Source organism: Pavona decussata, unplaced genomic scaffold (genome assembly GCF_977016875.1).
Source record: "Pavona decussata unplaced genomic scaffold, jaPavDecu1.1 SCAFFOLD_179, whole genome shotgun sequence".
In the NCBI taxonomy this organism is placed as follows: Eukaryota; Metazoa; Cnidaria; class Anthozoa; order Scleractinia; family Agariciidae; genus Pavona; species Pavona decussata.
The window spans coordinates 248,868-275,612 of NW_028145589.1; the positions used below are offsets into that span (position 1 = coordinate 248,868).

The following is a 26,745-nucleotide window of genomic DNA, read 5'->3' on the forward strand; positions in this document are numbered from 1 at the left end:
AGCTAGAAAGTTTAAATGGTATATGTAACAGTTTACCTTTGGAATTTTACGGAGCAATGGCTTATACATTCGTATGATCTGACTCCATGAGAATCGGTGCCGGCCTGTAACCCCAACAGCCATTATGATAATGAACGGAGAAAGGAAAGTTCCTTGGAGATGCGTGACACTTGAAAATGTATTCGGATTGGATTGATATAAAAATAATTATCAAAAAGTGTCAAAAATGGTTTGAAAGAAACACAGACGTTTCGGGTATATAACCCTTCTTCAGTGTGGAGAAAACCGATGAAATACGCTACTGGAAACACGCGCGCATATAAATAGAAGCGCGCGCATGCATTGAAAGTTACAATTCAAAGATAGTTAAAAATTGATGTTAAGTCCATCTGGCTGAACAGTCCCAAGTTGGAAAATCAACCTAATTTCATACTGCTTTCGCTGGAGGTTTGTCCCATTGCGTAACCTCATACCCCGCACCCGGATATCTGAAATACTGTGATCCGTGGAGTTAAAATGTTGGGCCACAGGGAACCCTGGAGTGTTGTTGCGGATGCTGCGTAAGTGCTCGCTAAAACGGCTCCTGAGGGTCCGCCCGGTTTCACCAATGTAAAGAATGGTAGGGCATCGGTTACAGGATATGCAGTACACAAGATTACTGGACTGGCAGGTGAAATGGCCACGGACAGGAAAAGAGCAGCGAGGGCCTCGTATCTCGGTGTCTTGGCTGATGTACTGGCAAGTATGGCAACGGGGGCGTTGACACGCATGTGATCCATACTGGTCAGTGGAAGAGTGGTCGTGAGAGCGTACAAGCATGTTTCTCAGGTTGAGGTCGCGTTTGTATGCCACGAAAGGCGGTTGTGGGAAGATATCTCGCGTTTGCTGATCAGTTGCTAGAATTTGGAAGTTCTGAAGTAGAAACCGTTTGATTTGGGTGTTAAACGGGTGGTAGGTGAGAACCAGAGGTACTCTATCAACGGTTCCGTCGTACTGCTCAGACGAGCGTAGGGCATCAGGACGGTTGATAGTTGCTACCCTCCGTAGATCATTTTCAAGGGAAGAACAAGGATAATCACGTTGTGAGAAGAAGGTAAGCATCTCTCTTGATCTCACGAGGAACTGGTCATCATCGTCGGAGCAGAGTCGACGCAGGCGGCGAAACTGGCTGTAAGGGATAGCACGTTTGCAGTGATCAGGGTGGAAAGAAGAAAAATGGAGGTAGTTGTGAGTATCTGTTTCCTTGTAGTAGACGGAGTTTTGAATCTTGTCATCAGAGATGTGTAGGTTAATGTCCAAAAACGGTAGTTCTGTTTCATTGATAGTAGATCTAAATTGGAGTGCTGGATGGAAGTTTGAAACGAAGTCAATGAAGGCTTCGAGTTCCTCCCTTCTACATGACGCTGCTCCAACAATGTCGTCTATGTATCTCTTGTGTAGCTGTGGTGTAAAGCCTGTGTATTGTTTGCGGATTTGCTGTTCCACATAACCAACGAATAAGCAGGCATAGTTTGGCCCCATTTTGCTTCCCATTGCAACCCCACCAATTTGACGATAGTATTCGTTGTTAAAGGAGAAGGAGTTCAAGGTGATATGCTCATTGAAATACAAAAGCAGACAAGGAGGGGGCAAGATGTACTCATGCAAGGAACGCTCTATCTGGGTATTTGCCACGAATAGGAGTCACGTGGCCCCGGCATCCGATCGTATGAAATTTTGAAACCTCTAAAGGTACCAGAATTCTTTTTTGTGGGCGTGGTCTGAACAATTTTTTACCCTTAAGAGGTACCAACTCTATAACAATACAGCGACATTTTGAAAATTTTTAGCAGCATTTAAGGTGGCCGAACACAGTCTGCGCGCGCTTTACAGATTCTGTTAGTGATGCTATTAAGCGCGCGCTAGGGTTGTGGTACGTAAATACGGCGGTCGATAAAGTGATCCCTCAATTTCACATGAAATGGATAATAAAGGTAAGTTTTGATCCTAAATAACTAAGTTTCTTGTTTCTGGACTCTTTTTCTTTTCTTTCCGAGCAAAAAAGTCATTCACCGAGACCTTTTGCATGCTTTTCAACTTTGCCATGAAACCCAATTAAAGCCACGCATGCGCATTTGACCAAAAAATTGCGACTGGTTGTTTTCGTGGAAATGAACTGTTTTCTAAGGAACCGCTCATTAGAATTTCGTAAAATTTGGCATGAAAATAGTTCCCTAAAAGCGTAACTCGCCTACAAAGAGAAACCTAAATCTAACAGAGGGTTTCGTCACAAAACATTAAAATGCAAAATCAGTATTTACAGGAAATCAGTCTGTTAAAATTACATGAAAATAGTGCAACTGTGTCAATGTTTTGTGAGTTTATCTGGATACAAAAAATGGAAAAAATCTAATGAGTACATTTTCTAAAAATAAAGGAAACCTACAATATATGGACGTTTAATAGTTCGCTGCGTTGCCATGGAAACGGTACTTAGCTCGACAAGACGTACAAAAATCCATTCTTTTTTAGTTAGTCTTACACCATACCAATTTTGGGCGCCCAGAAGTACATAGTTTCCAAATAACGTCTTCTAACACCTGTACACTAAAAAACTGTATTCGGCCACCTTAATAAAGACTATTCCTTCGAATGCCTTCCACTCGTGAAGTAAGAATAGGCTCAATACCCTAAAAGAAACCCCCATACATGTGACGGAAGTCATTTTACAGTTTTAGCACCCTAAGAGGCAAGGGGGGCCCGTTTCTCGACATTCCCGGCTTATCGGGATATAAAGTGTCTTTGGTGATAAATGTTTCTTAACAGAACTCAATTTTTGTTAGCTTTGAATAATAAATTTTAACATCTTATAATTCAGTTAAAACATTGGCCAAGAACCGTGTCTGTAATCACTTTGTAATCGGCGACAAACCTTTAAAAATATACTTATTGGGCCCGGTAAGTTACCGGGACTTTCGAGAAACGGGCCCCAGACCACGAACCCCTAAAATGCACGGCCAACAAGAAAAGACAAGAAACGTTCTATCTCACCCCACCCCCGGGACCCGATACAACCTGCTCTTTGCACCAGTAGCCCTGGTTTCGGACGAGGTAACTTCCGCCGCCCAGAACATGTCAAACACGCTCCGGTGCCGATGACAGCTGTCAGAGCTGTGATGCGTAGCTCTTGAGTCATCCCTCTTGATCAATCGGTGCCACTGTATTTGTAATTTTCTTCAGTCAGCTGAATTACAAGTGCGTAGAAGCGAATGAATCCATAACTTCAATGGAAAGAGAAGTCCAGTCAGTTCTTTGACACCCAGGTAATCTTTATGAATGATTTTACTGTTCTGTTCTTTCTACACGGTAAATTGATTGCATCGTCGTGAGTAACTTTGGTGGCGCGATCTATAACGGGATCAAGCTTCCGCTAACGCAAAAATGGGCAAATGGTCGGTGCGAAATGTGATTTCCGTTGGTAATGTGTGAGTTCCGACGATTATGTTGTTTTCTATAAATGTAATTAGGAGAAATATGTAGCAAAAATTACAGCAACTTGTACGCGTCACGGCCAGAACCTTTAATTCACTGTTTAGGTTTCCTTCTTTTGACGTCATTTTGAGTGTAAATAGAGGTTCCTATCGCATTGGCTAATTATTTGCAATGAATAACCTACAGAACAGATGTTAAACTTGAAAATACCGAAGTTCTACTCTCTGTTTGCTCTGAGAACTAAAAGTTATATTTTGCCTACAGGAAAGAAATCCACCGTGACCGCCCTGAGTCAGCCGACAGACAATCATGCGCCCAACAGTTGTGTTGTTTTTGATATTTGGCGGCTGTTTGTTATTGGTAAGGAGGTTAAACTTTGATAAACTTTGGTATATTGGGCAAGTTTGGAGAGGCATTGATTGTAACTCATCCTTAAGGCGAAATCAAAACTGTACGAAATCAAACTGAATTAAGCTGAAGTATAGCGGAATGTTGAGGTGACAAATCGATGGTGGTCGAACTTAAATGGATAACAATCGCTACCAATCAATCAATTTGACATTGCAAATTGATATTCAATCAACGAAGAAAAATTTTGTGACTGTTAATGTGGTCAATTTTAAGCTATTTTTATTGACAGTTTTCATTTTACACCAATTGTTATCCATTTGTTTTCCTAAATTGGTAATTAGTGCTAGTCAACCTGCAAAGGTCATGAAAAATCCCAAATATCCAGTCCCAACACCAGCAAGAAGACTCACACAATTTTTCTTCAGCTCAAAAAAGCAGTGATGCCAACTCTCCTGCTTTTGGCAGGAGACATGCTTTTTTGCCTCGTCTCCCGCTCTCCCACTTTGGAACAGAAATCTCCCGCTTTTTATGTCCACTATAAATATTGAATACTGAGTCCCACCTTTTTTGTGTTCCACTAGTTGAGATAGAAAGTGGATTGTGCCTTTCTTTTTTTCGGTAAATGTAATTAAATGAATTATTTTGTATGCCAACCCCCCCCCCCCCCCCCCCCTGAAACCCAAACTAGACCCTTGTTGGGATACCCATCTGAGACTCTTCTTCGTTGCTTACACGGTTCTGCTGGCTGGCCCCCGGAAGATTTGTAGACGTCTCCCGCTTTTTGTACTCCAGGGGTTGGCATGTATGAAAAAGGCACACACTCACGCCAGCTTAAGCACTTATTTTCTAGAACCACACATTTGGGTTTCAATTCTATGTGCCACAATTTCTTCTTTTCCAAAATTCATGAGTTATGTTGTGACCTTATTATAATGTACAAATGCCTAAATGGTTTAGTTCCTGGCTATCTCAGTAGCAATATTGTTAAGCGACTGAATCTCAAATTCATGGAGTATCCACTAGCCAGTTTAATGATATTAACCTGGAGTGAGCAAGTATAGAATGTCCTTGGACCAACATTTCTTTTTTTATTGCACCGCAAAACGTTAGAATAAGTTGGACCATCAGATAAAATATTTACTTATAATAAGCCTTTTCAAGAAGACAGTAAAAACCCTCCAATTTTCATGACACATATATAGGGCTATTTCTTATTGTATATAGTAGTTTTATTGCCTTGTGGTAATTTTCCATTATTTTCATACATTGCATTGTTGTAATTAGTTGTTAATTTAAGCAAATTAGTTAATTTAAGTATAATTTGCAGTAAATTAGTTCAATCTGAAAAACACATACGGGAGAAACTAATAAACTGTATTGTATTGCTTGTCGGTCCTCATTTAGAATCATGATTTTCCTGTGGGTTCAATTTAATCACCCATCTAGGGTACTTATATATATCTGCCATGTACCTCATTCTCTGGAGGTCCTGCAATGGGAAGTAAAGAAAACTGTTTTAAGATGGTTCAAAAGGGGTTTTAGATGAATGTAGTTAGTTGTAACCTATACACATCAGAGCTTTAATTAGGATACATGAGTCAGCTGAATGAATTAAAAATTCTACCAAATGGCCGTTTTAATACCAGAGGACTGATTATCCATTTGGACGAACTAGAGCAAACATTCGTTGTTCGTCTGGTTATTGGTCTCTAGTATAAAGAATGTTTGCCCAAGTTCGGCCAATGTTGTACACAAACATACCTGGGCCCAGTTGTTCGAAAGCAGAATAAACACTAATCCCCGATTAAAAGTTAACTGAGGTTTTCATCTCGCTCCTTAAAAATGCTTTTAAAGCTAATTTTAAGCTAATGGTAAAGGAAAGTCCAAGTCAAAACTGAGGGACAAAAATCTTTTGGAAGCATCCTTACTGATTAGCCATTAAACTCGAATCAAAGTTCCAATAACCCAGGACAAGCTTAAATCGGGCTTTGAACAACCTGGCCCTGAAGTAGAAACATACCATTAAAACATCACGTGAACCAGAAATAAAACCAGCGGAAAACATTTGTTGTTATCTCTAAATTTTGTGCAGTGACCTACCAATAATTAACAAAATTGATTAAGAACCTGACATGTTGCCATGGTAACCACTGTGAGGTCAAAATTGGTCTTGAAAAATTGCCCAACGACAGAGTAAAAAAGATATTCTTGATAGGTTGCCAAATAATAAGAAATATTGTTGAAATCCTTTATCATCACACATACTCTTAAACAGCTTAACCCTTTTACTGCAGGCCATTTTTTCACCCATGTGCAGACCAGACTTGTCGCGATAATCTTCGCTGAATCTTCATCACTTTCGCCATCAAATTCATTGCCAAAAATGTCTTACTCGTCAGCAGAATCATTCCAAAGCCTCTCTAAAACATTGTCAGCTGTGTGTCTACTCATTGCTTGTAAGTTTCAAGCGAAAAAAGGATGAGGTAATCACAAATTTCACCCAAAAACCACACGTGGAAATCCAAGATGGCGGATAATTTGCAGTTGACAAGAAAAAAACAAATCTTGTAGGGTTTTTGGTCATGTATCTGTCACCAAATGTACGAGTCTTTACCAGGCCCTCATAAGTTTATTTATATGCGGTTTGATTGTTTTTAATATGTGCGGGATTATTCATACAAGCACTGTAACTTAGGACGCACTGAGTACGCCCTCATAGCATATAAGTAATCTGATACAGGAAGTACTCAGTACGTCCTTGTAGCAGTGAAAGGGTTAAAAAAACCAGTTCAAGCCTCCCTAAATTAAGAGCCGATCTCTGGAAGTAAGTTAATTAATTGTAGGTAGCCAAACTGCTGTATGCATTAACAGCTTTAAACATGTTTCTACACTCTCTGATTTTTTCGCGCCACTTTAATGTTTTGCCAATTAATTTCCATGTCGAGGTCAAGGTAGCTCAATAATTCTATTAATTTCTTGCTTTGTTAGGAACTGAACGAAAGCAGCAGACAGATCTGTCCAACTGACTATTACACTGTTACTTGGTCAAATGGCAGCTTTAAAGATTGTTTAAAGTGTGCTAAATGCCATTCTGGCCGTGGACTGGATCCCAAATGTGGTAGTAAAGTTACTTATCCTGTCAAAGGCATTAGATGTGTACCATGTGTCAATGATAAAACATTCTCCAATGACTATGACTCAGCGCCCTGTATTTCCTGTCATGGGTGCGCAAAGCATGAGATAGTGGCAGCAAACTGTACTAGAAGCTCAGATACAAAATGCAACGGAACTTGTATCCAGGGTTATTACTACACTAAGAAACCACGGCATGACTGTCTGAGGTGTGCATACTGTTGTTTTGACGGAAAAGATGAAATACAACAGGAATGTGTCAATCAAGGTTTGAATACTGTCAAGCAACATTGCAGTCATAGAATGGATAAGATATGTGTGCCCGATCCGACAACCATGATAATTCCAGAGACTCAGCCCCCAGCTCACACCCCAGCTAATACATTGGTCAATCATCACAGTCACCCAATTCCAGATCCAACAACCATGATAATTCCAGAGACTCAGCCTCCAGCTCAAACCCCAGCTAATACATTGGTCAATCATCACAGTCACCCAACCAATCAAGGGCCCAATCCAACAACCATGATAATTCCAGAGACTCAGCCTCCAGCTCACACCCCAGCTAATACATTGGCCAATCATCACAGTCACCCAACCAATCAAGGACATGGTAAAGTTGCCGTGATAGTGTCAAGTGTAGCAGTTGGCTTACTTTTTGCTGTTATAGTGGTTGGTGTAATGCGTAAAATGAGAAAGATCCAAAGAAGAAAAAGATCTCCACAGCTTCCCATTTCTGTTGCAATGAATGTAAATGGAACACAAGCTACACAAGGCCAAAGTAAGTTGTGTTTAATTTCATGAATAATATAAAGCCTACATGTAATTAAGATGTGCTTAAGAGGTCTTAATTAAAATGCTTAATTACCACCTCTTGTAAACTTTTAGCAACAAGATGTTGTTATTATTTCTGCTGAACATTGTTGTCATTTAGACTGTTAAACAGCCGAAAAAATTATTATGTACTGGGAGAAGTCAGAGTCATGAGATGCTTCAACTTTCATTTTAGAAATGTTTCATGATTATCCTAAGTTAATTATTCTTTCAACACAGTTAAAGTGACTTGACCCAGTTATTTTTCTTTTAAAAAATGATAAGCAAACTTTACACGATTATATCTAATAAACAATGAGATTTACTCCTTTATTTTGAGGATCTTTATAACAGATGGGTCCTTGCATTAGTCAGCAAAAAGCTTTAGGGCCTTGTAAATGGGCGCGATATTGAGCAATGCAAACATACATGTATAGAAATTGTAGTTTTAGCTATTTGTTGACGCTTGTCAGCATTTCAGAGTCCTAATTCTCACAAAAAAAGCATTTTCTTAAAAATTCGTAGTTTTTTTTCCTTCAAATTTTTCCAGGGCCATTTGGCTGAGTAATTGTTCTTTGGGAGTTTTCTGTTGTTTCGAGTTTGTCATGATACAGCATTCTTGTTCAGCACACATGCATGCAATGTCCGTGCTTGGCTGACCCAAGGACCTAGCTGTTACAAAGATCCCCAAAATAAAGGAATAAATTTCATAGTTTGTTAGATATAATCGTGTAAAGTTTGCTTATCATCTTTACATAAATTATGACCTAAATTTGGAAAGCGCTCAGTTTCTTGAATTGGGTCTTTGCGATTTTGTTGAAACTCTGTTCAGCGCAAGGCACTAATGCGCACTATGTGTAGCCAAGATATTTTTACGAAAAAAAAGCTGGCAACAGCAGAATTTCGACTCAGACCTCAAAGGGGCGCGGCACTATAACCACATGACATTTACTCAGATCACCAATTTTTTTGCTATATTGTAGATTGATCTATATGTTGTCCATTCTATGTGTTACACTTACGATAAAAGTAAAGGTGGGGATACCAGAGAGCTTCAAAGTAGGGTGGTACTGCCAAAAAATAAACTTGAGTCACCTTAACTGTCATGAATCAACAAATTGTTGAATGCAATACATGCAGTATTTAAGTCTCCCTGAAATTTGTTATTGATGGCCATAAATTAAAGTTTTTATTAATCTGTACATTTACTGTTACAATAAATAAAGTATTATTATTATTATTATTATTATTATTATAATTATTATTATTATTATTATTATAGAATAAAATGAGATTAATTATTAAGTATAAAAAACCACATCAAAATGTTTCATCTATTGAATTTTAGCACCAGAAAATGAAAGCAATCTTGTAGAACAAAGAGTTCCAAGACGATTACAAGCATTACAGAATGAAGGATGTTCTAACACTTCCACACCGCAAGAGTCACCTGGTGCATCTCCTCATCAAACGGATGATGAGCTTGAAGAATTGCCAGATGTTTCCATAAGACGCCCCAGTAAACATCTCTTGAAACGACTAAATAGCAAAGAAGCACAAAATGGTAAACAATGTGTAATTCTAAAGCTAATTAGGGTTAGTTATCAGTTCAATAAACTGATGAGCCTTGATTTAATTAAGGTTTGGGGCTGGGTTTTCCATTTGTATACAGTTTTTGACGTTTAGTTTATTTGGCTGTGTCAGATGTTCTTTTAAAGCACCAGAAAAGAACTTCAAATGGAAGAAAGATCCTTGCAGGCTAATAGTACACAACTTAAGCAGTTGCAAAAAGAAAGCTCAAAAAAATTCAGGCTTGGACAGGATTTAAACCCGTGACCTCTGCGATGCTCGTGCAGTGCTCTACCAACTGAGCTATCAAGCCAACTGGGAGCTGGTCATATTGTGATTAATTGATCATATGATCCTGGTTTGTTGTTCTTTTGTCCATTTATTCTTGATTTATCAACCAGAAAAGTCAGCAGACCAGTGCTTTCAAGCAAACTTCTCAATGTTTTTGCCCTCTGGAAATCCAGAACTGAAGCTCCCAATCCTATCTAGACCAACTTACTTTATCCTTAATCTTCTCCTAAAAATGGAATTTTTTATCTGAAAATTACCTGTCAAAAAGTGGTTGCCATGGTAACATCAAAGAAAATAAATACTATTGGGGCTAACCATGAAACTGGGCACTGTGTTACAATGTGTTGAATAATAGATCAAATCAAATGCACCCACATCTGCCTAGGGGAATGTTACCCAGACATAACACTACATTAAATGCCTTGAGAAAACAGCTACGTGTTTTAAAAGTCTTGTAAGTAATTTGCATGTCAAGTTAAGTTTAATAAATCATAATCTTGACTTGGATTTCAGCACAAAATGAGGTTGCTGGAGATTCCAAAGCTTCTGGAAGAAACGAAGGACAACAAGACAGCAAAGGTACACAATAATAAAACTAGTAAACAATTTGGCTCCTTGATCACTAAAGCTACTTACAAGAAAGTGATTTATATTGGTGGGGAAGGGTGGGTGTGGGGGGGGGGGGGGGCGATCACCCTACTTTTTTATGGGGAGGCACCCCAAGTGAAACCAATCTCTAACTAGTCTTAAACACGGAGCGATCCTATAAGACCAGGCTGAACGGTTCAGACTGTCAATCAAAAATCCCAAACGCGCGTATCGGATTGGTTGATTACCAAAGGTCGTATTTTAGCACGTTCAAGTTCCCGCAACTTCGATTCAAAAGGACGTGACGAGTCGGCGGAAAAGCTGTTTTAGTTCGAATTATTTTGTTCAAAATCAATCCAACGAATATGGCTACAGAAGAAGAATTTAGAAAGTTAAGTTATCCGTCTATTTTGAGATCGGAAATTCATTTATCGGCTGGTAAAATCTTATCCTTTCGAGATATTTCCGAAATGATTAGGATAAAATAAAGTTCGTAAACAAACTCTGTCTCGAAATAGGTTGTTCTTCTGAAACCGGCTTCCGAGATGGAATCGCTTCGATCCTTTGTGTCGTTTAGTGGGGGAAAGCTAGGAAAAGACACAAAGTCGCGGAAGCGAAGCCTAGAAGAAACAACGGAGCGGGCAACAGAGGAGAAAAGTGAAGTGTCTCAAGCGGCGAGCGATCGCACGCAAGACAACGGAGCTGGTAATCTTTTTGAAGTCGGCCTCTCTATTGCTTACTGTATAAACTTACAATATATTTAGTACTGGCTAATTTTAATACTGATGTGAGAGCCATTGCCATTATCATTTCATCCATAAGATACATGAGAGCAACATCAGGTCGTTTTTTGTTTATATCTTTGGTGATTTTTCGAATTAGCAAATGTGCATGATCACGTACGAAATGTGTTTAGATGTTTTTATTTTTGACTTGTGCATAGAAGTTTAGAATTTATTACTGCCACTTCCAGCGGATTAGTGGAGTTAGTTGTCACGTACGTGATCGATAGATACACAGGCGGTAATGAACTTGAACCCAACATGACGACTCGAGCGGCCGTTTAGCGGAAAACATCTGCCAAATTTTGAAAATCCCGCCAGTTTTGGCGAACAACACAGACTAGTTTTGGTTATCGGCATGTTCAGATGGAGGGATACAGATGTCCAGTTCGTCGCAGGCTTCAGTTTATAATGGTTTCGATCTTTGTACCGTGTATTTGGTGGAAGGTTTTCGAATTTCGAGGTAAGTTTCGTATAATCTTTCGATTGCGGCAACGAAACTTGATTATTTCCGTTATTATCGTTAATCTCGCTAATTTCTGGTGTTTTACAAGATTTATAGTTAGCGTTTAGCTTATTTTTATTGATAAATCGACTCCCTGTTCAATTTTACAAACGATAGTTCTTCTCTCTTTTTTCCTCGACCGTTACCGACGTCATCCACCATTATACTGATCCGTTTGGAAGCCAACAAAGCGCTTCAAAGGGGGCGTGTCCTTCCCTTTTATAGGATCGCTCCGTGTTTAAGTTGTGTCTGACAAAAGGGTAATGGTCCAAATGTTAGACTTGCTTACAATTCGAGCTTAGAGAGCGCGATCGTCAGAGCTCGAGCAAGCGAGAGCTCGACTTGTTACTTTCATATCGCTGGTTCTGATTGGATAATGCTACAGGAGGAAAATTCCTCCTGTAAATTTGGCGCGCTGCAAGTGATAAAAGTCGCTCGCGCCAGGTCCATTCAAAGAGAAGCAAGGGAGCGACTTTGAGAAAGTCTATCCAAATGTCAGCTCATGAATCTCGTTATGATTTCTAAATTACTCATCAACTCTGTTGACAAAACCAAACATTTGTTTCCACTCCCGTACCGATGCAGCACTATGGTTTCTACAGATACTAATCCCCTTTTTTAGTTCAATAACCATTGTTAGAATTATGGCTGCAAGACCTTGTAGGGTTTTTACTAGTGGAAAAATATGACAGCCCCTAAATATGAATTTGACCCTGTTACCAACAAACGTCTAAAAAATTTGTAAACACAGCTTTTTGTGTAAAAAATAGGCCTTTCTCACGTGGGCCGCCTTGTTGAGTCTTTTTGCTTTCACATGGCAAGCCTCACCCAGATGTGAATATTTCAGTGCGAGGCTTGCCATATTGCAAAAACAAAGCTTTTTATTCTCCTGAGACTCAACGTGGCTGTTGAGTGACAAAGGTCAACTATTACCTTCTTTATCTCAACTTCAGGAGCAGAAGGTGGACATCAGAGGAAGCGTTCCAGAAGTGGCTCAATACAAGAGGTCATAAGGAAACTGTCCTTTGGTGGAACCAACTACCAGACTTTACCTTCAGAGGTAAGGCATTAGTCAATTCCAGCCGTACACTTCCCCCTCCCCCCCGGGTATTACTGGCCAGGGGCGTTTTTCAATGGGGTCGGGGCATTAACCTGGCCAGCCTGGTCACAGCCCTTCTATGTGTACAGACCTTAACTGTGGTTTGAGCCATCAAGATATTCAGCTGCTTACTACGGTGGCCCACAAGTGTTACGGCACATACAACAAGTCACGGCACAACCACGCCAACTCACGGCACAAACATGCCAACTCATGGCACAACCGCAAGAGTTTTAACACGGCGGAAGTGAAATGCCACGTACGGCGGAACTGTACTTGTTTCCACTTTGCTGTTCACAGCGATACCATAATTTCATGATTTTCATCTACAAAATCCAGTCGACGAAGTTTGTTCTGAGTGTTCTTTCGTTTTAAGTTCGATCATTTCTATAGAGATCAAAAGATGCTTTGTCCAGCTGTGACAAAGAAATATCGTCCGAAGAAGCTAATTACTGTCATCACTGTGGAAAAGGTAGGTTTTCGCTTCCATCGAGGAATTTATTTGTAATTGTGTATTGGTGGTTTTCACCTCACACATCGTCACGAAAGAAAAAAAATAAAATCCTCAACCATTCAATAGATAAAGTCAAGAAATTGATATGTTTTAGAAGAGTGATACATAAACAACGTGTGAAAGCCTCAGGGCTGTGCGATATCTCATAATCGAGTAATTTGAGAAAATGTACCACGGAAAATTACAGAGTTTAGTATGGGACGCCATGTTGGTGCCCTGTCTGAGGGGCACCAACATGGCGGCTGGAAACCAGCAAAAACATCTGGAGTTTACCTTGGCTATTTCAAAGCCTTTCTTCTCTCTACTGAACGTTCACACATTGACATAATTAGACGATTCCGTTACATGTTAGCTGATGTAACCTCAAAGAAACAAGAGGCAAATCCGATGTTTTCATGTATGTGACATGTTTAGAGCAGCAATCCTTCTGTCACGCAGTGACCAGGGTGAAGCTAGTCTGCCAGGAAAACGTCAGAGAAGAGAAGAGTTCGGCCCATCCGGTATTCAACCTGTTGGAATGCCTGGGCCATCTGGTATTCAACCTGTTGGAATGCCTGGGCCATCTGGTATTTCACTTGTTGTGTTGGCTGGGTTGTTTTCTGGGTCACTTGTCAATGACCTTGCCTCCAGTGATACTGATGAAAAAGTGATCCAAATCAAGAGCGATGAACAAGTTGCGTTGTCCCTACAAGAAGAGCTCAACCGAGAGATATCTGTATCTGACCTTTAGCTCAAGCCAATGGCACGAGGGTATCGATCATCAGTCAGCAATCAATTGATGATGAAGCTGCCATAGTTAAAGCACTAGAAGGGAAGGTGTTAAGAGAAAAAGAGTCATTGTACATTGTACATGAGGAGATGGGATCGATTTGGGTGCATTGGCTAGAGAGTTCCTTTCCTCCAAAGTTCAAGATATTAGCACAAAGCTCTTGACCCAATGGCAGCCCAGTACACTCAACCAATGACATATCCAAAATGGAAATTTCCAAGCATGCGGGGAGATAGTGGCAACAAGCTTAGCCCAAGGAGGGCCACCACCATGCTTTTTAGCAGAAATTGTGTCTATGACACTTTGATTCTGGAGGGTGACATTGACTTTACAAGTGTCAGTCCTGAACAACTTCTGACGTCAACTGAACAAGGGCTATTTCAACAGATACAAAGCAATCTTCTTGATCAACAAGAGAGTATCATTGACCAAGGATACACTGGGGTTATCGATGAAGCGCACTTGGAGTCCATAACTGCCTCAATTGTTGTCAGTATATTGAGCAGGAGGGCCCTCTGGCTCAAGCAATTCAAAAGGGGTTGCAACTTTATGGGTTTTCTGGTGTCATTTCCAGATATCCTGAACTTACTCGAAGTCTGTTTGTTATGGGGCAGCAACAAAAGGTGGATGCCCACTACCTATTTTCCTTGATGGCACCAGAATTTTCTCCACAAGGTTCCTCACGTCGACACAATGAAGAGCACAACATGGATTACTTCCAAGACTTTCTTCTTAGTTTTGAGGATGATCAAATAACAGGCTACACAGAAGCTATCGCTTGGAAACTCGAAGAAGAATTAGATGTTCCGGATCAATCTCCTACAGGAGAGCATCATGAGAGTGAAACCTTCAGCACCCAAGATCTGACACCAGCTGGAATACTTGGTTGGCTGACGGGGCGGAAACACAGGGAGATTAGGAAAAACTGACCTTGGAATAACTGTACTGTTTGACCATGAATGTCTGAAGCGCAACCCTGACCACAAGCTGTGCTTCCCTTATGTAGGGGCCTGATTACTTTTCCTGTCTCCCACCTGGAAAGTTTTGAACAATTTAAAGACATTTTCCTCTTAGCATTTTGCAAAGGTCAAACATTTGCCATGCGCTAACATTTAGTTGAACGTAAACCTTCAAGTCCTTGGCGTAGCAATCAGTGCCTAATTTTTCTTTACAATACCATTACCTGACCAACATTCAAGTGTCAAGAACAACTTAGATTGGTCACCAAAGTAAACTGTCTTAATCTTTGAACAAATTATCCCGAGTTGAAACAAAACGTTTTCATGGAAGTAATAATGAGGAGAATATCCTTGAAGGGTTACTGGAATTATCATGCTAGGTCATTGTTAGATGATAGATTAATTTGCATGTTTGGTTGGGAGGCTTACAGTCCCCACTTCACACTAATGGTACATTTATCCAGGACCAAGCAAAGGTGTTTTTATAACTAAATTAAATTCAATGAAACTCCAATCCAATAAGAATTTGATTGGCTTAATTATGAAAACACAAAGTCAAGAGTCTTTGTTAATAAATCAGTCACTTATTGGCCTAAAACCAACACTGGAACCCAGATAAACAAGTTGAAGTGTAACAGGGAAGGAAAGTAATAATTTCATCTGATCGCATCACAGCAATAATGCTTGGTATGTTAGTACACCAGAAACAAAGCAATTGCATGGTTATCAATGGCAGATCTCACAGTTCCAACAGTTGAACCAGTTAAGTATGTTTGCCATATACCAGGGGTCATGGTCCACATACAAACAGTTTCAGTGGAGTTCTCGGGTATTGATAATCTCTTCGATTCTGGTATTCTATGTGGAATACGTTTGTTTTACAACAACAACAACAAAAATTATTAAGGGCACATTGAATAACTAATGTTGATGTCAATTGTTAATTACAGTCGAACCGGTATATAACCGCCACCCTCGGGACTTGAGGAACTGGCCGCTTAATACAGGATCACTAAAAGTACTCACTGGACGTGGTCTAATGTCAGTTTTAATGGCATATCATACAAAAACATTTCATGCAAAGAAAACAGTAGGACAATCAACACTCTGAAGCGATCAATACTTTAAACAAAGTTCAGTGCCAGCTTGTAACTTACGGTATAATATACGTAACATTGTGTAAAAGCACTGCAGTGCAATAAATTGTCCTCTACTCTTCTACGGTATACAGTACTGTATTTCTATGACTTACAGTTCACAATAAAATAACTCATTCGGTCATTTCAAAGTTGTTACGTTCACACTGGAGTTATAACGGAAATGTTGCTAATTAAAAGTAGTACAATAGAAAATAAAATTCTTCAAGTTAAAATAGGAATAGAGTAAGAATTTCGGCGACTTAAAAAAGTCGGACACTTACGTTTGGCGCTTCGGCATTTGAAACTTTTGTTTGTAGAGCAAGTCGTTAACTGTCGACACTGCCAGCGACAATTCCTGTTATCCATGGTACTACGCAAACGCCTGTAGTTGTTCTGCATGTTCTATAGCATCTGACAGTGATCTTTGAAGGCGATTCATTCTCCATCACATGGCTGAAGAACAAGCTAATTAAAGAGGAATTTCTAGTTAAGGAGTGAAGCATATTCAAAACAAACTTGTTTTCGCGTTTGTGATATGGTACTGTGTCTACCGACGTACTTCAGCACATTGCGGACATCTGAAAAGCGTTAACGATACTAAACGGCCGAGTATCAGCTTACAGTAGCTTTGTACGTTATTTCGTTATCGTGATGATGGACCGCATTTTAAACACAATGAAATACCGCATAAAATAACATGGCTTAGTTTCCACTGAAGGGTGGCCGCTTAATACAGGTAAAAATAACAAAGAAAGACAAACATAGGACTGCTACAGGGTGGCCGCGGCCGCTTAATAGAGGTGGCCGCCTAATACAGGTAACAGACACAGCGTTGTATAAGCAAAAAATCGGGACTTTGAAAACTGGCCGCTTAAGGTTTATACCCTATACCTTCAGAGGTGTCTTCAGAAGTGTCTTGCATCCAAGCGATGTAGCGCGTCCGGTTTAAACTGTAGATACCTGCACCCTTATATCAAATTAAAGCTTGTAGAGCTGGCAATCAAACTAAACCAAGAATTTTGAATTAAAATGAATTGCCGAATTTTTAGTGCTGTTTTCTCAAATCAATTTTTTCACTTGGAGGAGCCACTTCAAAGAGGTAAAACTCAAAAGGAATTTGTTCGTTTGCCTTCAAATTTGGGTAGTAGCTAGTTTAACATATAAACAACAAAAACATGTCTGCGAATTTTTTCTTTTGAAATATTTTTTCTCCGAGAGCGAGTTTTGTACGATCACTCCACATTTTTTTCATCATATTTCGAAAATGCTCTATAACTTTTCATTACGATTGAATATGGCAAAACGCAGACATGTTTTTTTAGCGCTTTGGGTCCGGAAACTGAGGTGCAAATTAAATTAGCAAAGAACAAAATTCGCTTTGACTTGTAGCTTTAAAAAGGTAATTCAGACGCTCGCATTTAGAGGTCGAGAAAAATTCAACAATTCATTTTATTTCAAAATTCTTGGTATAGTTTGATAGCCAGATCTATAAGCATTAATTTGATAAGGGTTCAGGTATCTACAGTTTAAACCGTACGTGCTACATCGCTTAAACGCAAGACACCTCTGAAGGTATAGGGTAACCTTAATACAGGGCCGTTATATACAGGTTCGACTGTACAATGACAAGCAAGGTACCCAAAAAAGTGATCAAGAATAATAACTCACAAATGCGAATTTTTTCCATCAAACGAGGGAGGACTCTGTTACGTTTCAAAGTAATAATCATGAGTAATTTGGATTGATGCTGTCTTATTCCAGTTTTTTATTCGTTTTTTTTGTTCCAGTTCTATTTTGCATGGACGACGCTGTATCAACAGAAATGTGAACAGCTGAGAAAGAACTCTAATGTTAAAATAATTATGACTACTTAATAAGCACAAGTAACTTTGATTAATTTTGTTGTTACTCTAGTTTTCCAGTTTGTTAATGTCATTCATTTGTTGTTCCAGTTTAGTATGTGAAACACTAAATTGAATGTGTTCACATGAATGCATGATTACTGTAAGAACATTGTTATATCCATATTGTGACCACAGATTTTGAAAGATCTGTATGACAATTATCACCCTATCTTACAGAGTGTTTCTAGTTCTCTAGTAACAATGATTAAATAATAATAACAACAACAGACCAGCTTTTCAATTCCATTTGCAATAAAGGTATAGGCTATATAATTATATAGTTATTACAAGTTTGTGCGGTGCCAAAGGGTTTGGTTTTGAGCCGTTTTGGTCTCAAAAAAAAAAACACCCAAGTCATGTGCTCTCATTGTAGGCATACTGCAGAAGAGTATCGTAGAGCTGAAGTGCTTCCCTCCAATCGTTAGGTTTTCCAAGACCACAAACATCTGAAACAATTGAAGTATTCTTGAAAAATATTATTTGACTCACTTTCAATGAGATGTGAACGGGCATATTGGATTTCCGCTTCAATTATGGGCATGAACAGGAACTGACCAGTAGCCCCATGAAGTTCTGGAAGGTACATCAGGTCTTCCTTTTACAGTGTCATGCCGAGAACCACGAATACGGTGTGTGTTCCAGTTTTCTTTTATTTCGTCTAAAATGTTCTGCAATAGGTAGGAAAAGCAAAACCACAGACATTCCTTTTCAAGGTCGGAAGTGAGATCAACTATTCTTTTGTCTACCATGTCTTTGAAAAAGTTAATCCACCAATAAGAATGGGATTTCCTGAAGAAACCCCACTAGGCTTCGATGCGCTGATTTCGGGGAGATGGTACATATCTGTGGCTATCAAAAGACTGGATACCCGCCATAATGCCATTCTCAGTGTCCAGATCCGTGACCAGATCAACTGGGCACCCCCCATACTCTTCCATGGCATCAAGGTAATAGGCTGCCACATTGTTTGGCTGGTTATTGGATTGAGTTACATATAGCCACATGATCTTTCTACTCCAGCCATCAATGCAGTCATGAATTGGGAAACCAAATGGTTTCAGTTTATCGTAGCCATGAAAATGCCATGCATAGTTTGGACTAGGGTTGTGATAGGTCCTCCTTCTTAGGCGATGACCCTTTCTTAACTCTGTGCCTTCGGGGTCGATTTCTCTAAGAAGCTGTTGCACAAGAATCCGCGGTACTCTGAGTTGTAGTGTGTGCCATACCGCCCTATATCCCTGCAAACATCCATGGCTGTTGACAATCTATTGGATGGATACCTTCACTTCATCAATGTTGTAATCTGGCCGTTGTCTTTTTAGTCCGTAACGTTTTATTTGCCTTTTCAAGGTTCATAGGCTAATTTCAATGTTACGGTTCTTCAGTAAAAACAAACGAATTTCTTTCTACTCAAAACCTCTGAAGAAATAATAACAAATAAAACCTTCTTCGCCGTCTTCTTCAAAGATCTCATCTCCTAAATCGTCTCCCATTGATTCCGCCATTTTGAACTGACTCTCTCTGCCTTTTTTTTTTTTTTTCACTTCCGCCGTGGCATTTCGCTTCCACCGTAGCATTTCACTTTCGCCGTGTTAAAACTCTCACGGTTGTGCTGTGATTTTGGCGTGTTTGTGCTGTGAGTTGGCGCAGTTGTACCGTGAGTTGGCGCGGTTGTGCCATGAGCTGGCATGGTTGTGCCGTGACACTTGTGGGCCACCGTAATTACTGGCCTGGGGCATTTTTCAGTGGGGTCGGGGCATTAACCTGGCCAGCCTGGTCACACCGGCCCTTCCATGTGTTCAGACCTTAACTGTGTTTGACCAGTCAAGAGATCCAGCTGTTTACATGAAATGTAATGTATTACTACTGTGGATGATCTCATAATTTTTTTTCTTGATCTCCTTTTCTTATTATTTTATAGGATCCAGATCAAATACCAGGTAAATATTATCTTCACCAAGTATGCCAATAGGGTAAAAGAAAAGATGGTTTGTCTAAGAAAACAACTGAAGGAAAACTTGAAAATGTCTTAGCAGATTGAGGTCAGCCAATCTCTACAACAGTTTTGTTTGTTGTACTTTAAATTATTACACGTTAATTTCTTGATTGACATTATCGTCTTTGAGAAGAGACCACTCCCCTCCGTGTTTATGAAGGAGATATTAAACCTCAATAGTCTATTTTTCAACAGTCCACAAAACTGTGGCTGCATTAATGAGATGACTGGGTGAAAGGCTTTTTTAAGCATGAAATTTTTTTTTTTGGGGGGAGGGGGGGGTGGTGGAGGGTTTTAATAAACAGAAAGCTACTTTAATATTACAGTCAATTCACCTCAGTTTCATTCAGCTCAATATTACAATATTACAGTCACCTATTTACAGACAGGAGTTGAAGTCCAATAAAAGACGAAGAATATTGAAAATTATTGAAGGGCTGTCAGAGTGGTGTTCAATTTGGAGAGAGAACAGGTTCTAGTGTAATTAACCAAAGAGGATCAAAATCCTCCAATCAATGACAACTACAGAAAAAAACGCCAAAGTGGCTAAAATCAGGAGATATTCGGCAAGATTGAGCATAATAATTGTTGTAATATTATTCAAAGCACCCCAAGTGAAACCATTCTCTTACTGTCTAGTTCCATCTGACAAAAGGCTAATGCCCAAAATGGCAGCTTGTGAATCTCTTTATGATTTCTAAATTACCTTATCAACTCACTCCCGTACCGATGCAGCACTATGGTTTCTACAGATAATAATCCTGTTGTCTAGTTCAATAACCACTGTTAGAATTATGGCTGCAGGACCTTGTAGGGTCTTTGCTGGTGAAAGCCCTTTATCGGTCAACTTACCAATCACCCATCTCAGGGGTGAATATGAATTTGACTCAATTGCCAACAAACTTCTTAAAAATTTGAAGTCAAAGCTTTTTGTGCTAATAATAGACCTTGGTCTCGGTAAAATAAAAAGCTTTATTTTCGCATGGCAAGCCTCACCCAAATTGAAGCCAGCGTGAGGCTTGTCATGCAAAAACAAAGCTTTTTATTCTCCTGAGACTCAACGTGGCCGCCGTGTGATAGAGGTACACTATTACCGTGTTTATCTCATCTTAACTTCAGGAGCAGAAGGTGGACATCACAGGAAGCTTTCCAGAAGTGGCTCAATACAAGAGGTCATAAGGAAAATGTCCTTAGGTGGAACCAGCTACCAGCGTGTACTAGGAGAGGTAATGCATCAGTCAATTCCAGTAGTACCCATCTCCCTCAGCTCTGGGTATTACTGGGACATTTTTCAATGGGGTAGGGACATTAGTCTACCTCTGGGGGATTTGACAGCCTTATAATTTTCACCAGTCACAATAATAATGCTCTGTTTCATGAGCAATTTTTAAGAAGAAGAAGATAAAGATTTTATTGAAAACAATACATGGCAGCCATAAGGGCTGAATTGCTTACCGTTAAAATGTAATAATAAAAATTACCTGAATATATAATAATGCCATATGAGAAAGTGCTATTAAGTCCTATTTAGTTCGAAAAGCTATTTACAAGATCTAAAATTAATTCATACAGTATTTATATAAAAACAGGACTCAATAATAAAACTATTTCTTGCACGATTCGTGTTTATTTTTGGAATGTCAAAATTGCATGTTCTTTGGAGTGAATATTTGCAGGCCTGATGTGAAGGCGGCAATAATGCACGTAGCCTATACCCTCCAACTCTCACACATTATGCGTGAGTCTCATGCCTGCGGACTAAGGACAGTGATCTCACACATCAAGGACAATTTCTCACGCCTGACCCTCAAATCCAAACGAGTTGTTCTAAAAAAACTTCACTTCATTTCAGATTTGTTATGTATTATTTCTCTGTTCTTTATAACAATCACAAAAGCTTTCAAATGTCTACAATCCGTTCGAATCGTAAGTGTTCAAAAGTCGTCGAAATATCTTAGGACATTCTCGGCAACGTTCGGAAGTCTTCGGAAAATCGTCGGTAATCTTCGGAAGTGGTTCGGACGTTTTCGGAAATTCCACTCATGACGAGGCAAAACTCTCACGTGTTTGACTCAGAAAAAGTTGGCAGTAGCCTATGATCTGAATCACTTAGGATCTCGTTGAAAAGCATGACACAAATATTACTATGGTGGACACTAAGTGGCGCTATCTCCATGTGAGTAAGAGCTTTATCGTAACTGAGGCTGGGGCATATGATTTTTAAAGCCCTCTTCTGGACTCACTCTATTTTATTGACTAAATACTTTGGGAGTGAATAATAATACACAGGGATCGCATAATCTAAAACTGATCTTACACACGTGATGTAAAATAACCCTAAGTTGTTGCCCTTTTTAGCCGAACTAAAAAGTATAGCCTTTTGGCTGCCTTTTTAATAAACATCATTTACGCGGGTGTTCCATGATAATTAATCGCTTATGATTGTTATTCCTAGTAACTTTGCACTATCAACGAGCTCTAACTCTTAACCATCTACCCTAATTGGCTCAAATATTGCCTTATTTCTAGCAAAAGAAATTCGAAGCTCTTTGCATTTCTCATTATTGAGTTGGCCAGAGACCACTCAACTACCTTATCAGCAATAATTTGGGCACTACTAACCTCGCCCTTTCTGACAACTTTAGATGCAGTTACTGTGTCGTCTACGTATAATTTTCCAGACACATGCGCCATTAATCACCAGGTAGTGGAGACAATATTAATCAATTCTTGATTAACTACATCTGAGGAGGACAATTGGTTGAGATGGTAGATTCATGCACAGAATGGATGGTCACTGCCACAAATACTGAGAAAAACGACTTATCTGAGACTTAGTTTGGCCCGAAGGACCTTTTGTTAAAATGAATAAAAACTTGTTAAACCCAGAGTGGAAGAAACGAAGGTCTTTTAAACTGCACTGTGGGGCATTAATTTGATCAGCTTGTTTGATGCTGACCTGGGGAGCTGGGTGAGGGGAGTGATGGGCACTCTTGGAGAAAATTACAATTATTATAATTAATGTAGAAAATTAGAATAATTGTGGAATAGTTCACAAAATAATATTAAAAAATGTACTAGATAATTTTTAATATTCATTTTTAATATAAGACGATGCATTGATTTCGGTGTCAAAAGATTCAGTGTTCATTAATTTAACAATTTCCCTGCAAAATCATGCAGAATATCAGCTGATACTTTGTCTTCTGCCTGGTCTGTGGCAGCTTCATTCACAGTGTGGGATACCACTGAACAAGTTCTCAATAAAATCATCCTTCAAAATTGAAAATGAAGTGATATTTTTGTCAACTACTTTTATTGGAAGCTTTAATCCGAAATCGCAGAAAAAAATATTTTATAAATGTATAATTGCAAAAATGTTAGGGTTCATTTGGTGGGCACTGAGTTCACATTTATAAGGTCAAAACATGTATAGCTAGCTGGGTAACCCTGGCAACACTACTTACAGGAAACAAAGGTAGCCCATCTGGGAGGGCATTTCATTTTATTTATTTATTTATTTATTTATTTATTTATTTATTTATTTTTTTTTTTTTTTTACGTCCCTCTCAAGACGGCAGATACTAAAAAAATCAAACACCAAATAGCTACTTTTTCGGATTCCTAACCAGGAACCTTCAGACCACTTGACAATGACTGGCTGCCAGAACTTGCAATTGTTTTGGCTAGATATCCCAACCCCAAATATAAAGGCTAACCGCAAGCTAGATAAGCTAAATTAGGCTAACTGGAGAGCTTAGCTAATTAAAGGGGGAGTATCACGGAAATTTGATGTAATTTCAAAACCCCAAATTGTTTGTCTGACAACAGAAACATTGTTCCATACAATCTCAACTCCAAATGCAATGTTCCTTCTGTGTAAACAGACCTTAACTGAGTTTGAACCATTGACATTCAATTGTTTACATGTCATAACTATTGTGGATAATTTCCTAACTTTTCTTATCTCTTTTTTTTTTTATTTCTTAGGATCCAGATCCAATACCAGGTAAATATTTTCTTTACCAAGTAGCCAATAGGGTAGATTTTAGGAAACATGGCAAGTACCTTCAATGTAACAGTTTTTGTTGTTGTTGTTGTTTTTGTTTTGTTTTTTTCAATGTGCATGTTTTGTGTTTTAAACTCTTTGCTTTTGCCTTGGGACCAAAAAGAAAAAAAAACCAATTAAGTTGATGGTGGCCACCATGATATTTTTTATGGGGACATAGACAATGGTGATCATATCCAATAAAACAACAGAAATCTACATTTTGTTTACCTGTAACTCAGATGATTCGTCACTTGCAGAATCAACAGAATCAATAATGATTGAGGAGCACCCAAAAAGCCAAGAACAGAGAGAAGGTTCAACAGTGGAATTTAAGTGCGAGGTACAAGGAAGGAAAGGGGTATCTTATCAGTGGTTTAAAGATAGGACGACAAAACTGCAAGGACAGAATAGTGCCATACTTGTCCTGGATTCTGTCAAGCTGCGTGACTTTGGCTGCTATACATGTGAAGTGAAAAGCATTGATGGTCGTCAGTGTGTGGAATCATCTCCTGCAATGCTAGATGTCACCCCTGGTGATGGAATGAGTAAGTTTATATTATCTGTACTGACTTCAGTGCAGTCTCCAAAAAGTAAAATAGTGGCGCCGCCATTATTTCCTGGTGCGCTACTTGCCTTCAAATTTCATTGGTAAAGACGGTCAAAAGTCAAATTCGTTTTCTTACGAGCTTGGCAGGCAGGAAAAACAAACGGGACATTTCTACCCACCTTGAACCAGTAAGCTAGATATTTAGAAAACTTCCAGCCAATTCACCGTCTAATGTATTCAATTCCCAGCCAGGTCTATTCCAGCCTGCAGAGCGGGGTTTTAGTTGAGCGGCCCAGTCAGGTATTCCTGTTGTATTATGCCAGCACACCATCATGATACTATGTTACTGCGTTGTCCTATTTTTTTTTCGGGGGGGGGGGAGGGAAGGGGGGCTCCAAACTTCCCGTGCCCTTCACTCCCTGTCCCAACCTTTCACTCCGTGACCTCCCACGTCTCTTTTGGTTCCTGCCCTCTCTTCTCCTAAGTCAAGATGATTTTACAAAAAATGGTCAAATTCGTATGTTTTTGACGATTTCTTGGCTTTTAATGGCAATCGCTTCCGGCAAGATTGGAAGCACAAAACACTGTTTTTTTCAGCAACAAGAAAACACTGTCTTTTTGGGCGAAAAGCAAAAAAACTCAAAAACTGTGCCACTCTCCACGCCATCTTGCGCGCGGAACACGCGACTTGAATTAATTAATGTCCAGTCCTCGCGCGGGGCAAGGCTAAGTGCGCGCGCGGCTAACACATAAAAATACAACAATAAAGTGTAGAAATATAGAAATGTCAATGTCAGCAAAAAAAAAAAAAAAGAACGAATTGTCAAAAACACCGTACCTTTTATGTGCTTATGAAGAGGGGAATTGAGCGCGTGCACGAAGTGAGGGGACTAGGGGACCCTTCCTAGCGCCCGCCATGCAGGCTAAACAGTCACGAGCAGGGTTTGCTTTAAAAAACAGCACCTGCTTCCGCAGATTGCCTTAACATCGTCATGCTATAGCCCGCTTGTTTTTTGTTTTCCAGGATTCAAATGTCTCACTGAGCTTTCTTTAGATCATCAAGAGAAAGTTCAAAAACTACTCGTGCAGGACATCACGGGAGCTGGGGGGTGGATGCAGGTTGCATGCAAGTACAAGATGGATCAGCTCAACGTAAGTTTAATGAAAGGAAGTCAAGATGCAGGGGCGCGTGTAGTTGATTTCCTTAAAGCACAGAACCCGGAATTAACGGTGTACGATTTTTGCAAGACCCTTAAGGAACACAACATTAGGCGTCTTGATATCGTCCAAGAATTGTTGAGTCATCTCTCGCTTCCTATAGAGCGCGAACCACATAGTTAAGTACAAACAAGAGAGGAGAAAGGTTCATCCTCTCTTAGAACAAAACGATCCCAAGTTCCTACACGGCTTGGTCAATGTTTGGTAGTGTTTTGTATCAACTAGACTGCGGATAGTCAAGCAGGAAAAACTGAGGCCCCACAGAATTCAGAATGTTCCGAACGTGGGGGCTTGTTTAGGTTTGCTACGTGCGGCGCCCGTCCCAAAGGGTTTCAGTTTTTTTTTTGGTTTGTTTTTGTTCAGTTGTTGTTTTTGTTTTGTTTTTTTGCAATTGCCATATTCTTGGGCTAGTCCTGTAAGATGCTTTCCCGCTGGTGTTTGCCGGGTTTGTCTCCCATCATCGCTCTGTATGGCTTATGTAATCGAATTTTAGTAAATCTATCTCTTGTCGGTTTTACAATTCTGTAAGAGACCTTGACCCGGAGCCTTATCTCTGCATACTAAGCCTTAGCCTTGGAAGGCCTGGTACTCAGGTTAATTAAGCCTTGGAGTCAACCTTTCCCGGGTAGAGTTATTTTTAGAACTACTTTCACCGGGTAGAGGTATGACGTATGACGATTTAATTGTCATTGCTCTCCTTTGGTTGGTTACTGGAACTGTGGGTGCTTCTAAGGTCCCCTGAGACCCGCTCTAAAAATAACTCTACTCGAGATAGGGTTGACTCAAGGTATAAATAACAACAACTTTACTATAATGCAGATAGAGTTCCCAGTCCTGAGGTTCTGAATTCGCTTCTTTGTTCTTTTTCCCATGCAAGTACGCGCTCTGCGCTTGTAAACGTTTTGTGGAGAAAATTTGGAAACGACAAAGAATCTGCGCGAAAACATACCCATTACATTTCAAGAGACCTATTTCAACGCAAACACTGGAAGCAAAATAAGGTTTAATGGTGAAAATATATCATATCAGGAGCCCATTACCCTGATC

At 39.6% G+C, this 26,745-nt stretch overlaps 2 protein-coding genes, 1 long non-coding RNA gene and 2 pseudogenes across 6 annotated transcripts; 3 read left to right on the plus strand and 2 right to left on the minus strand.

Annotated features, from left to right (window-relative positions):
- Window positions 1-366: 366 nt before the first annotated feature.
- Window positions 367-1,583, minus strand: LOC146463274 (uncharacterized). Its single transcript, XM_085084628.1, has one exon. The coding sequence runs from the start codon at window positions 1,531-1,533 to the stop codon at window positions 367-369; it is 1,167 nt and encodes a 388-aa protein (XP_084940754.1). The 5' UTR covers window positions 1,534-1,583.
- Window positions 1,584-3,156: 1,573 nt separating this feature from the next.
- LOC146463275 (uncharacterized) lies at window positions 3,157-26,718 on the plus strand. Of its 4 annotated transcripts, none has more exons than XM_085084520.1 (11): window positions 3,157-3,302; window positions 3,736-3,831; window positions 6,811-7,735; window positions 9,116-9,331; window positions 10,141-10,206; window positions 12,456-12,562; window positions 19,808-19,826; window positions 21,002-21,108; window positions 23,873-23,891; window positions 24,191-24,478; window positions 25,505-26,718. In XM_085084520.1, the coding sequence occupies exons 2-11, from the start codon at window positions 3,781-3,783 to the stop codon at window positions 25,819-25,821; spliced, it is 2,115 nt and encodes a 704-aa protein (XP_084940646.1). In that variant the 5' UTR covers window positions 3,157-3,302; window positions 3,736-3,780; the 3' UTR covers window positions 25,822-26,718. The 4 variants fall into 4 exon arrangements, with proteins under 4 accessions (XP_084940646.1, XP_084940647.1, XP_084940648.1 ...); XM_085084521.1 differs by having other exon boundaries at window positions 12,459-12,562; XM_085084522.1 differs by having other exon boundaries at window positions 12,462-12,562.
- Window positions 10,380-11,745, plus strand: LOC146463276 (uncharacterized). Its single transcript, XR_014856929.1, has 2 exons — window positions 10,380-10,920; window positions 11,159-11,745. It is a non-coding gene; the product is annotated as an uncharacterized LOC146463276 (long non-coding RNA).
- On the plus strand, window positions 13,522-14,993 carry LOC146463277 (uncharacterized; annotated as a pseudogene).
- On the minus strand, window positions 18,241-19,625 carry LOC146463278 (uncharacterized; annotated as a pseudogene).
- Window positions 26,719-26,745: the final 27 nt, after the last annotated feature.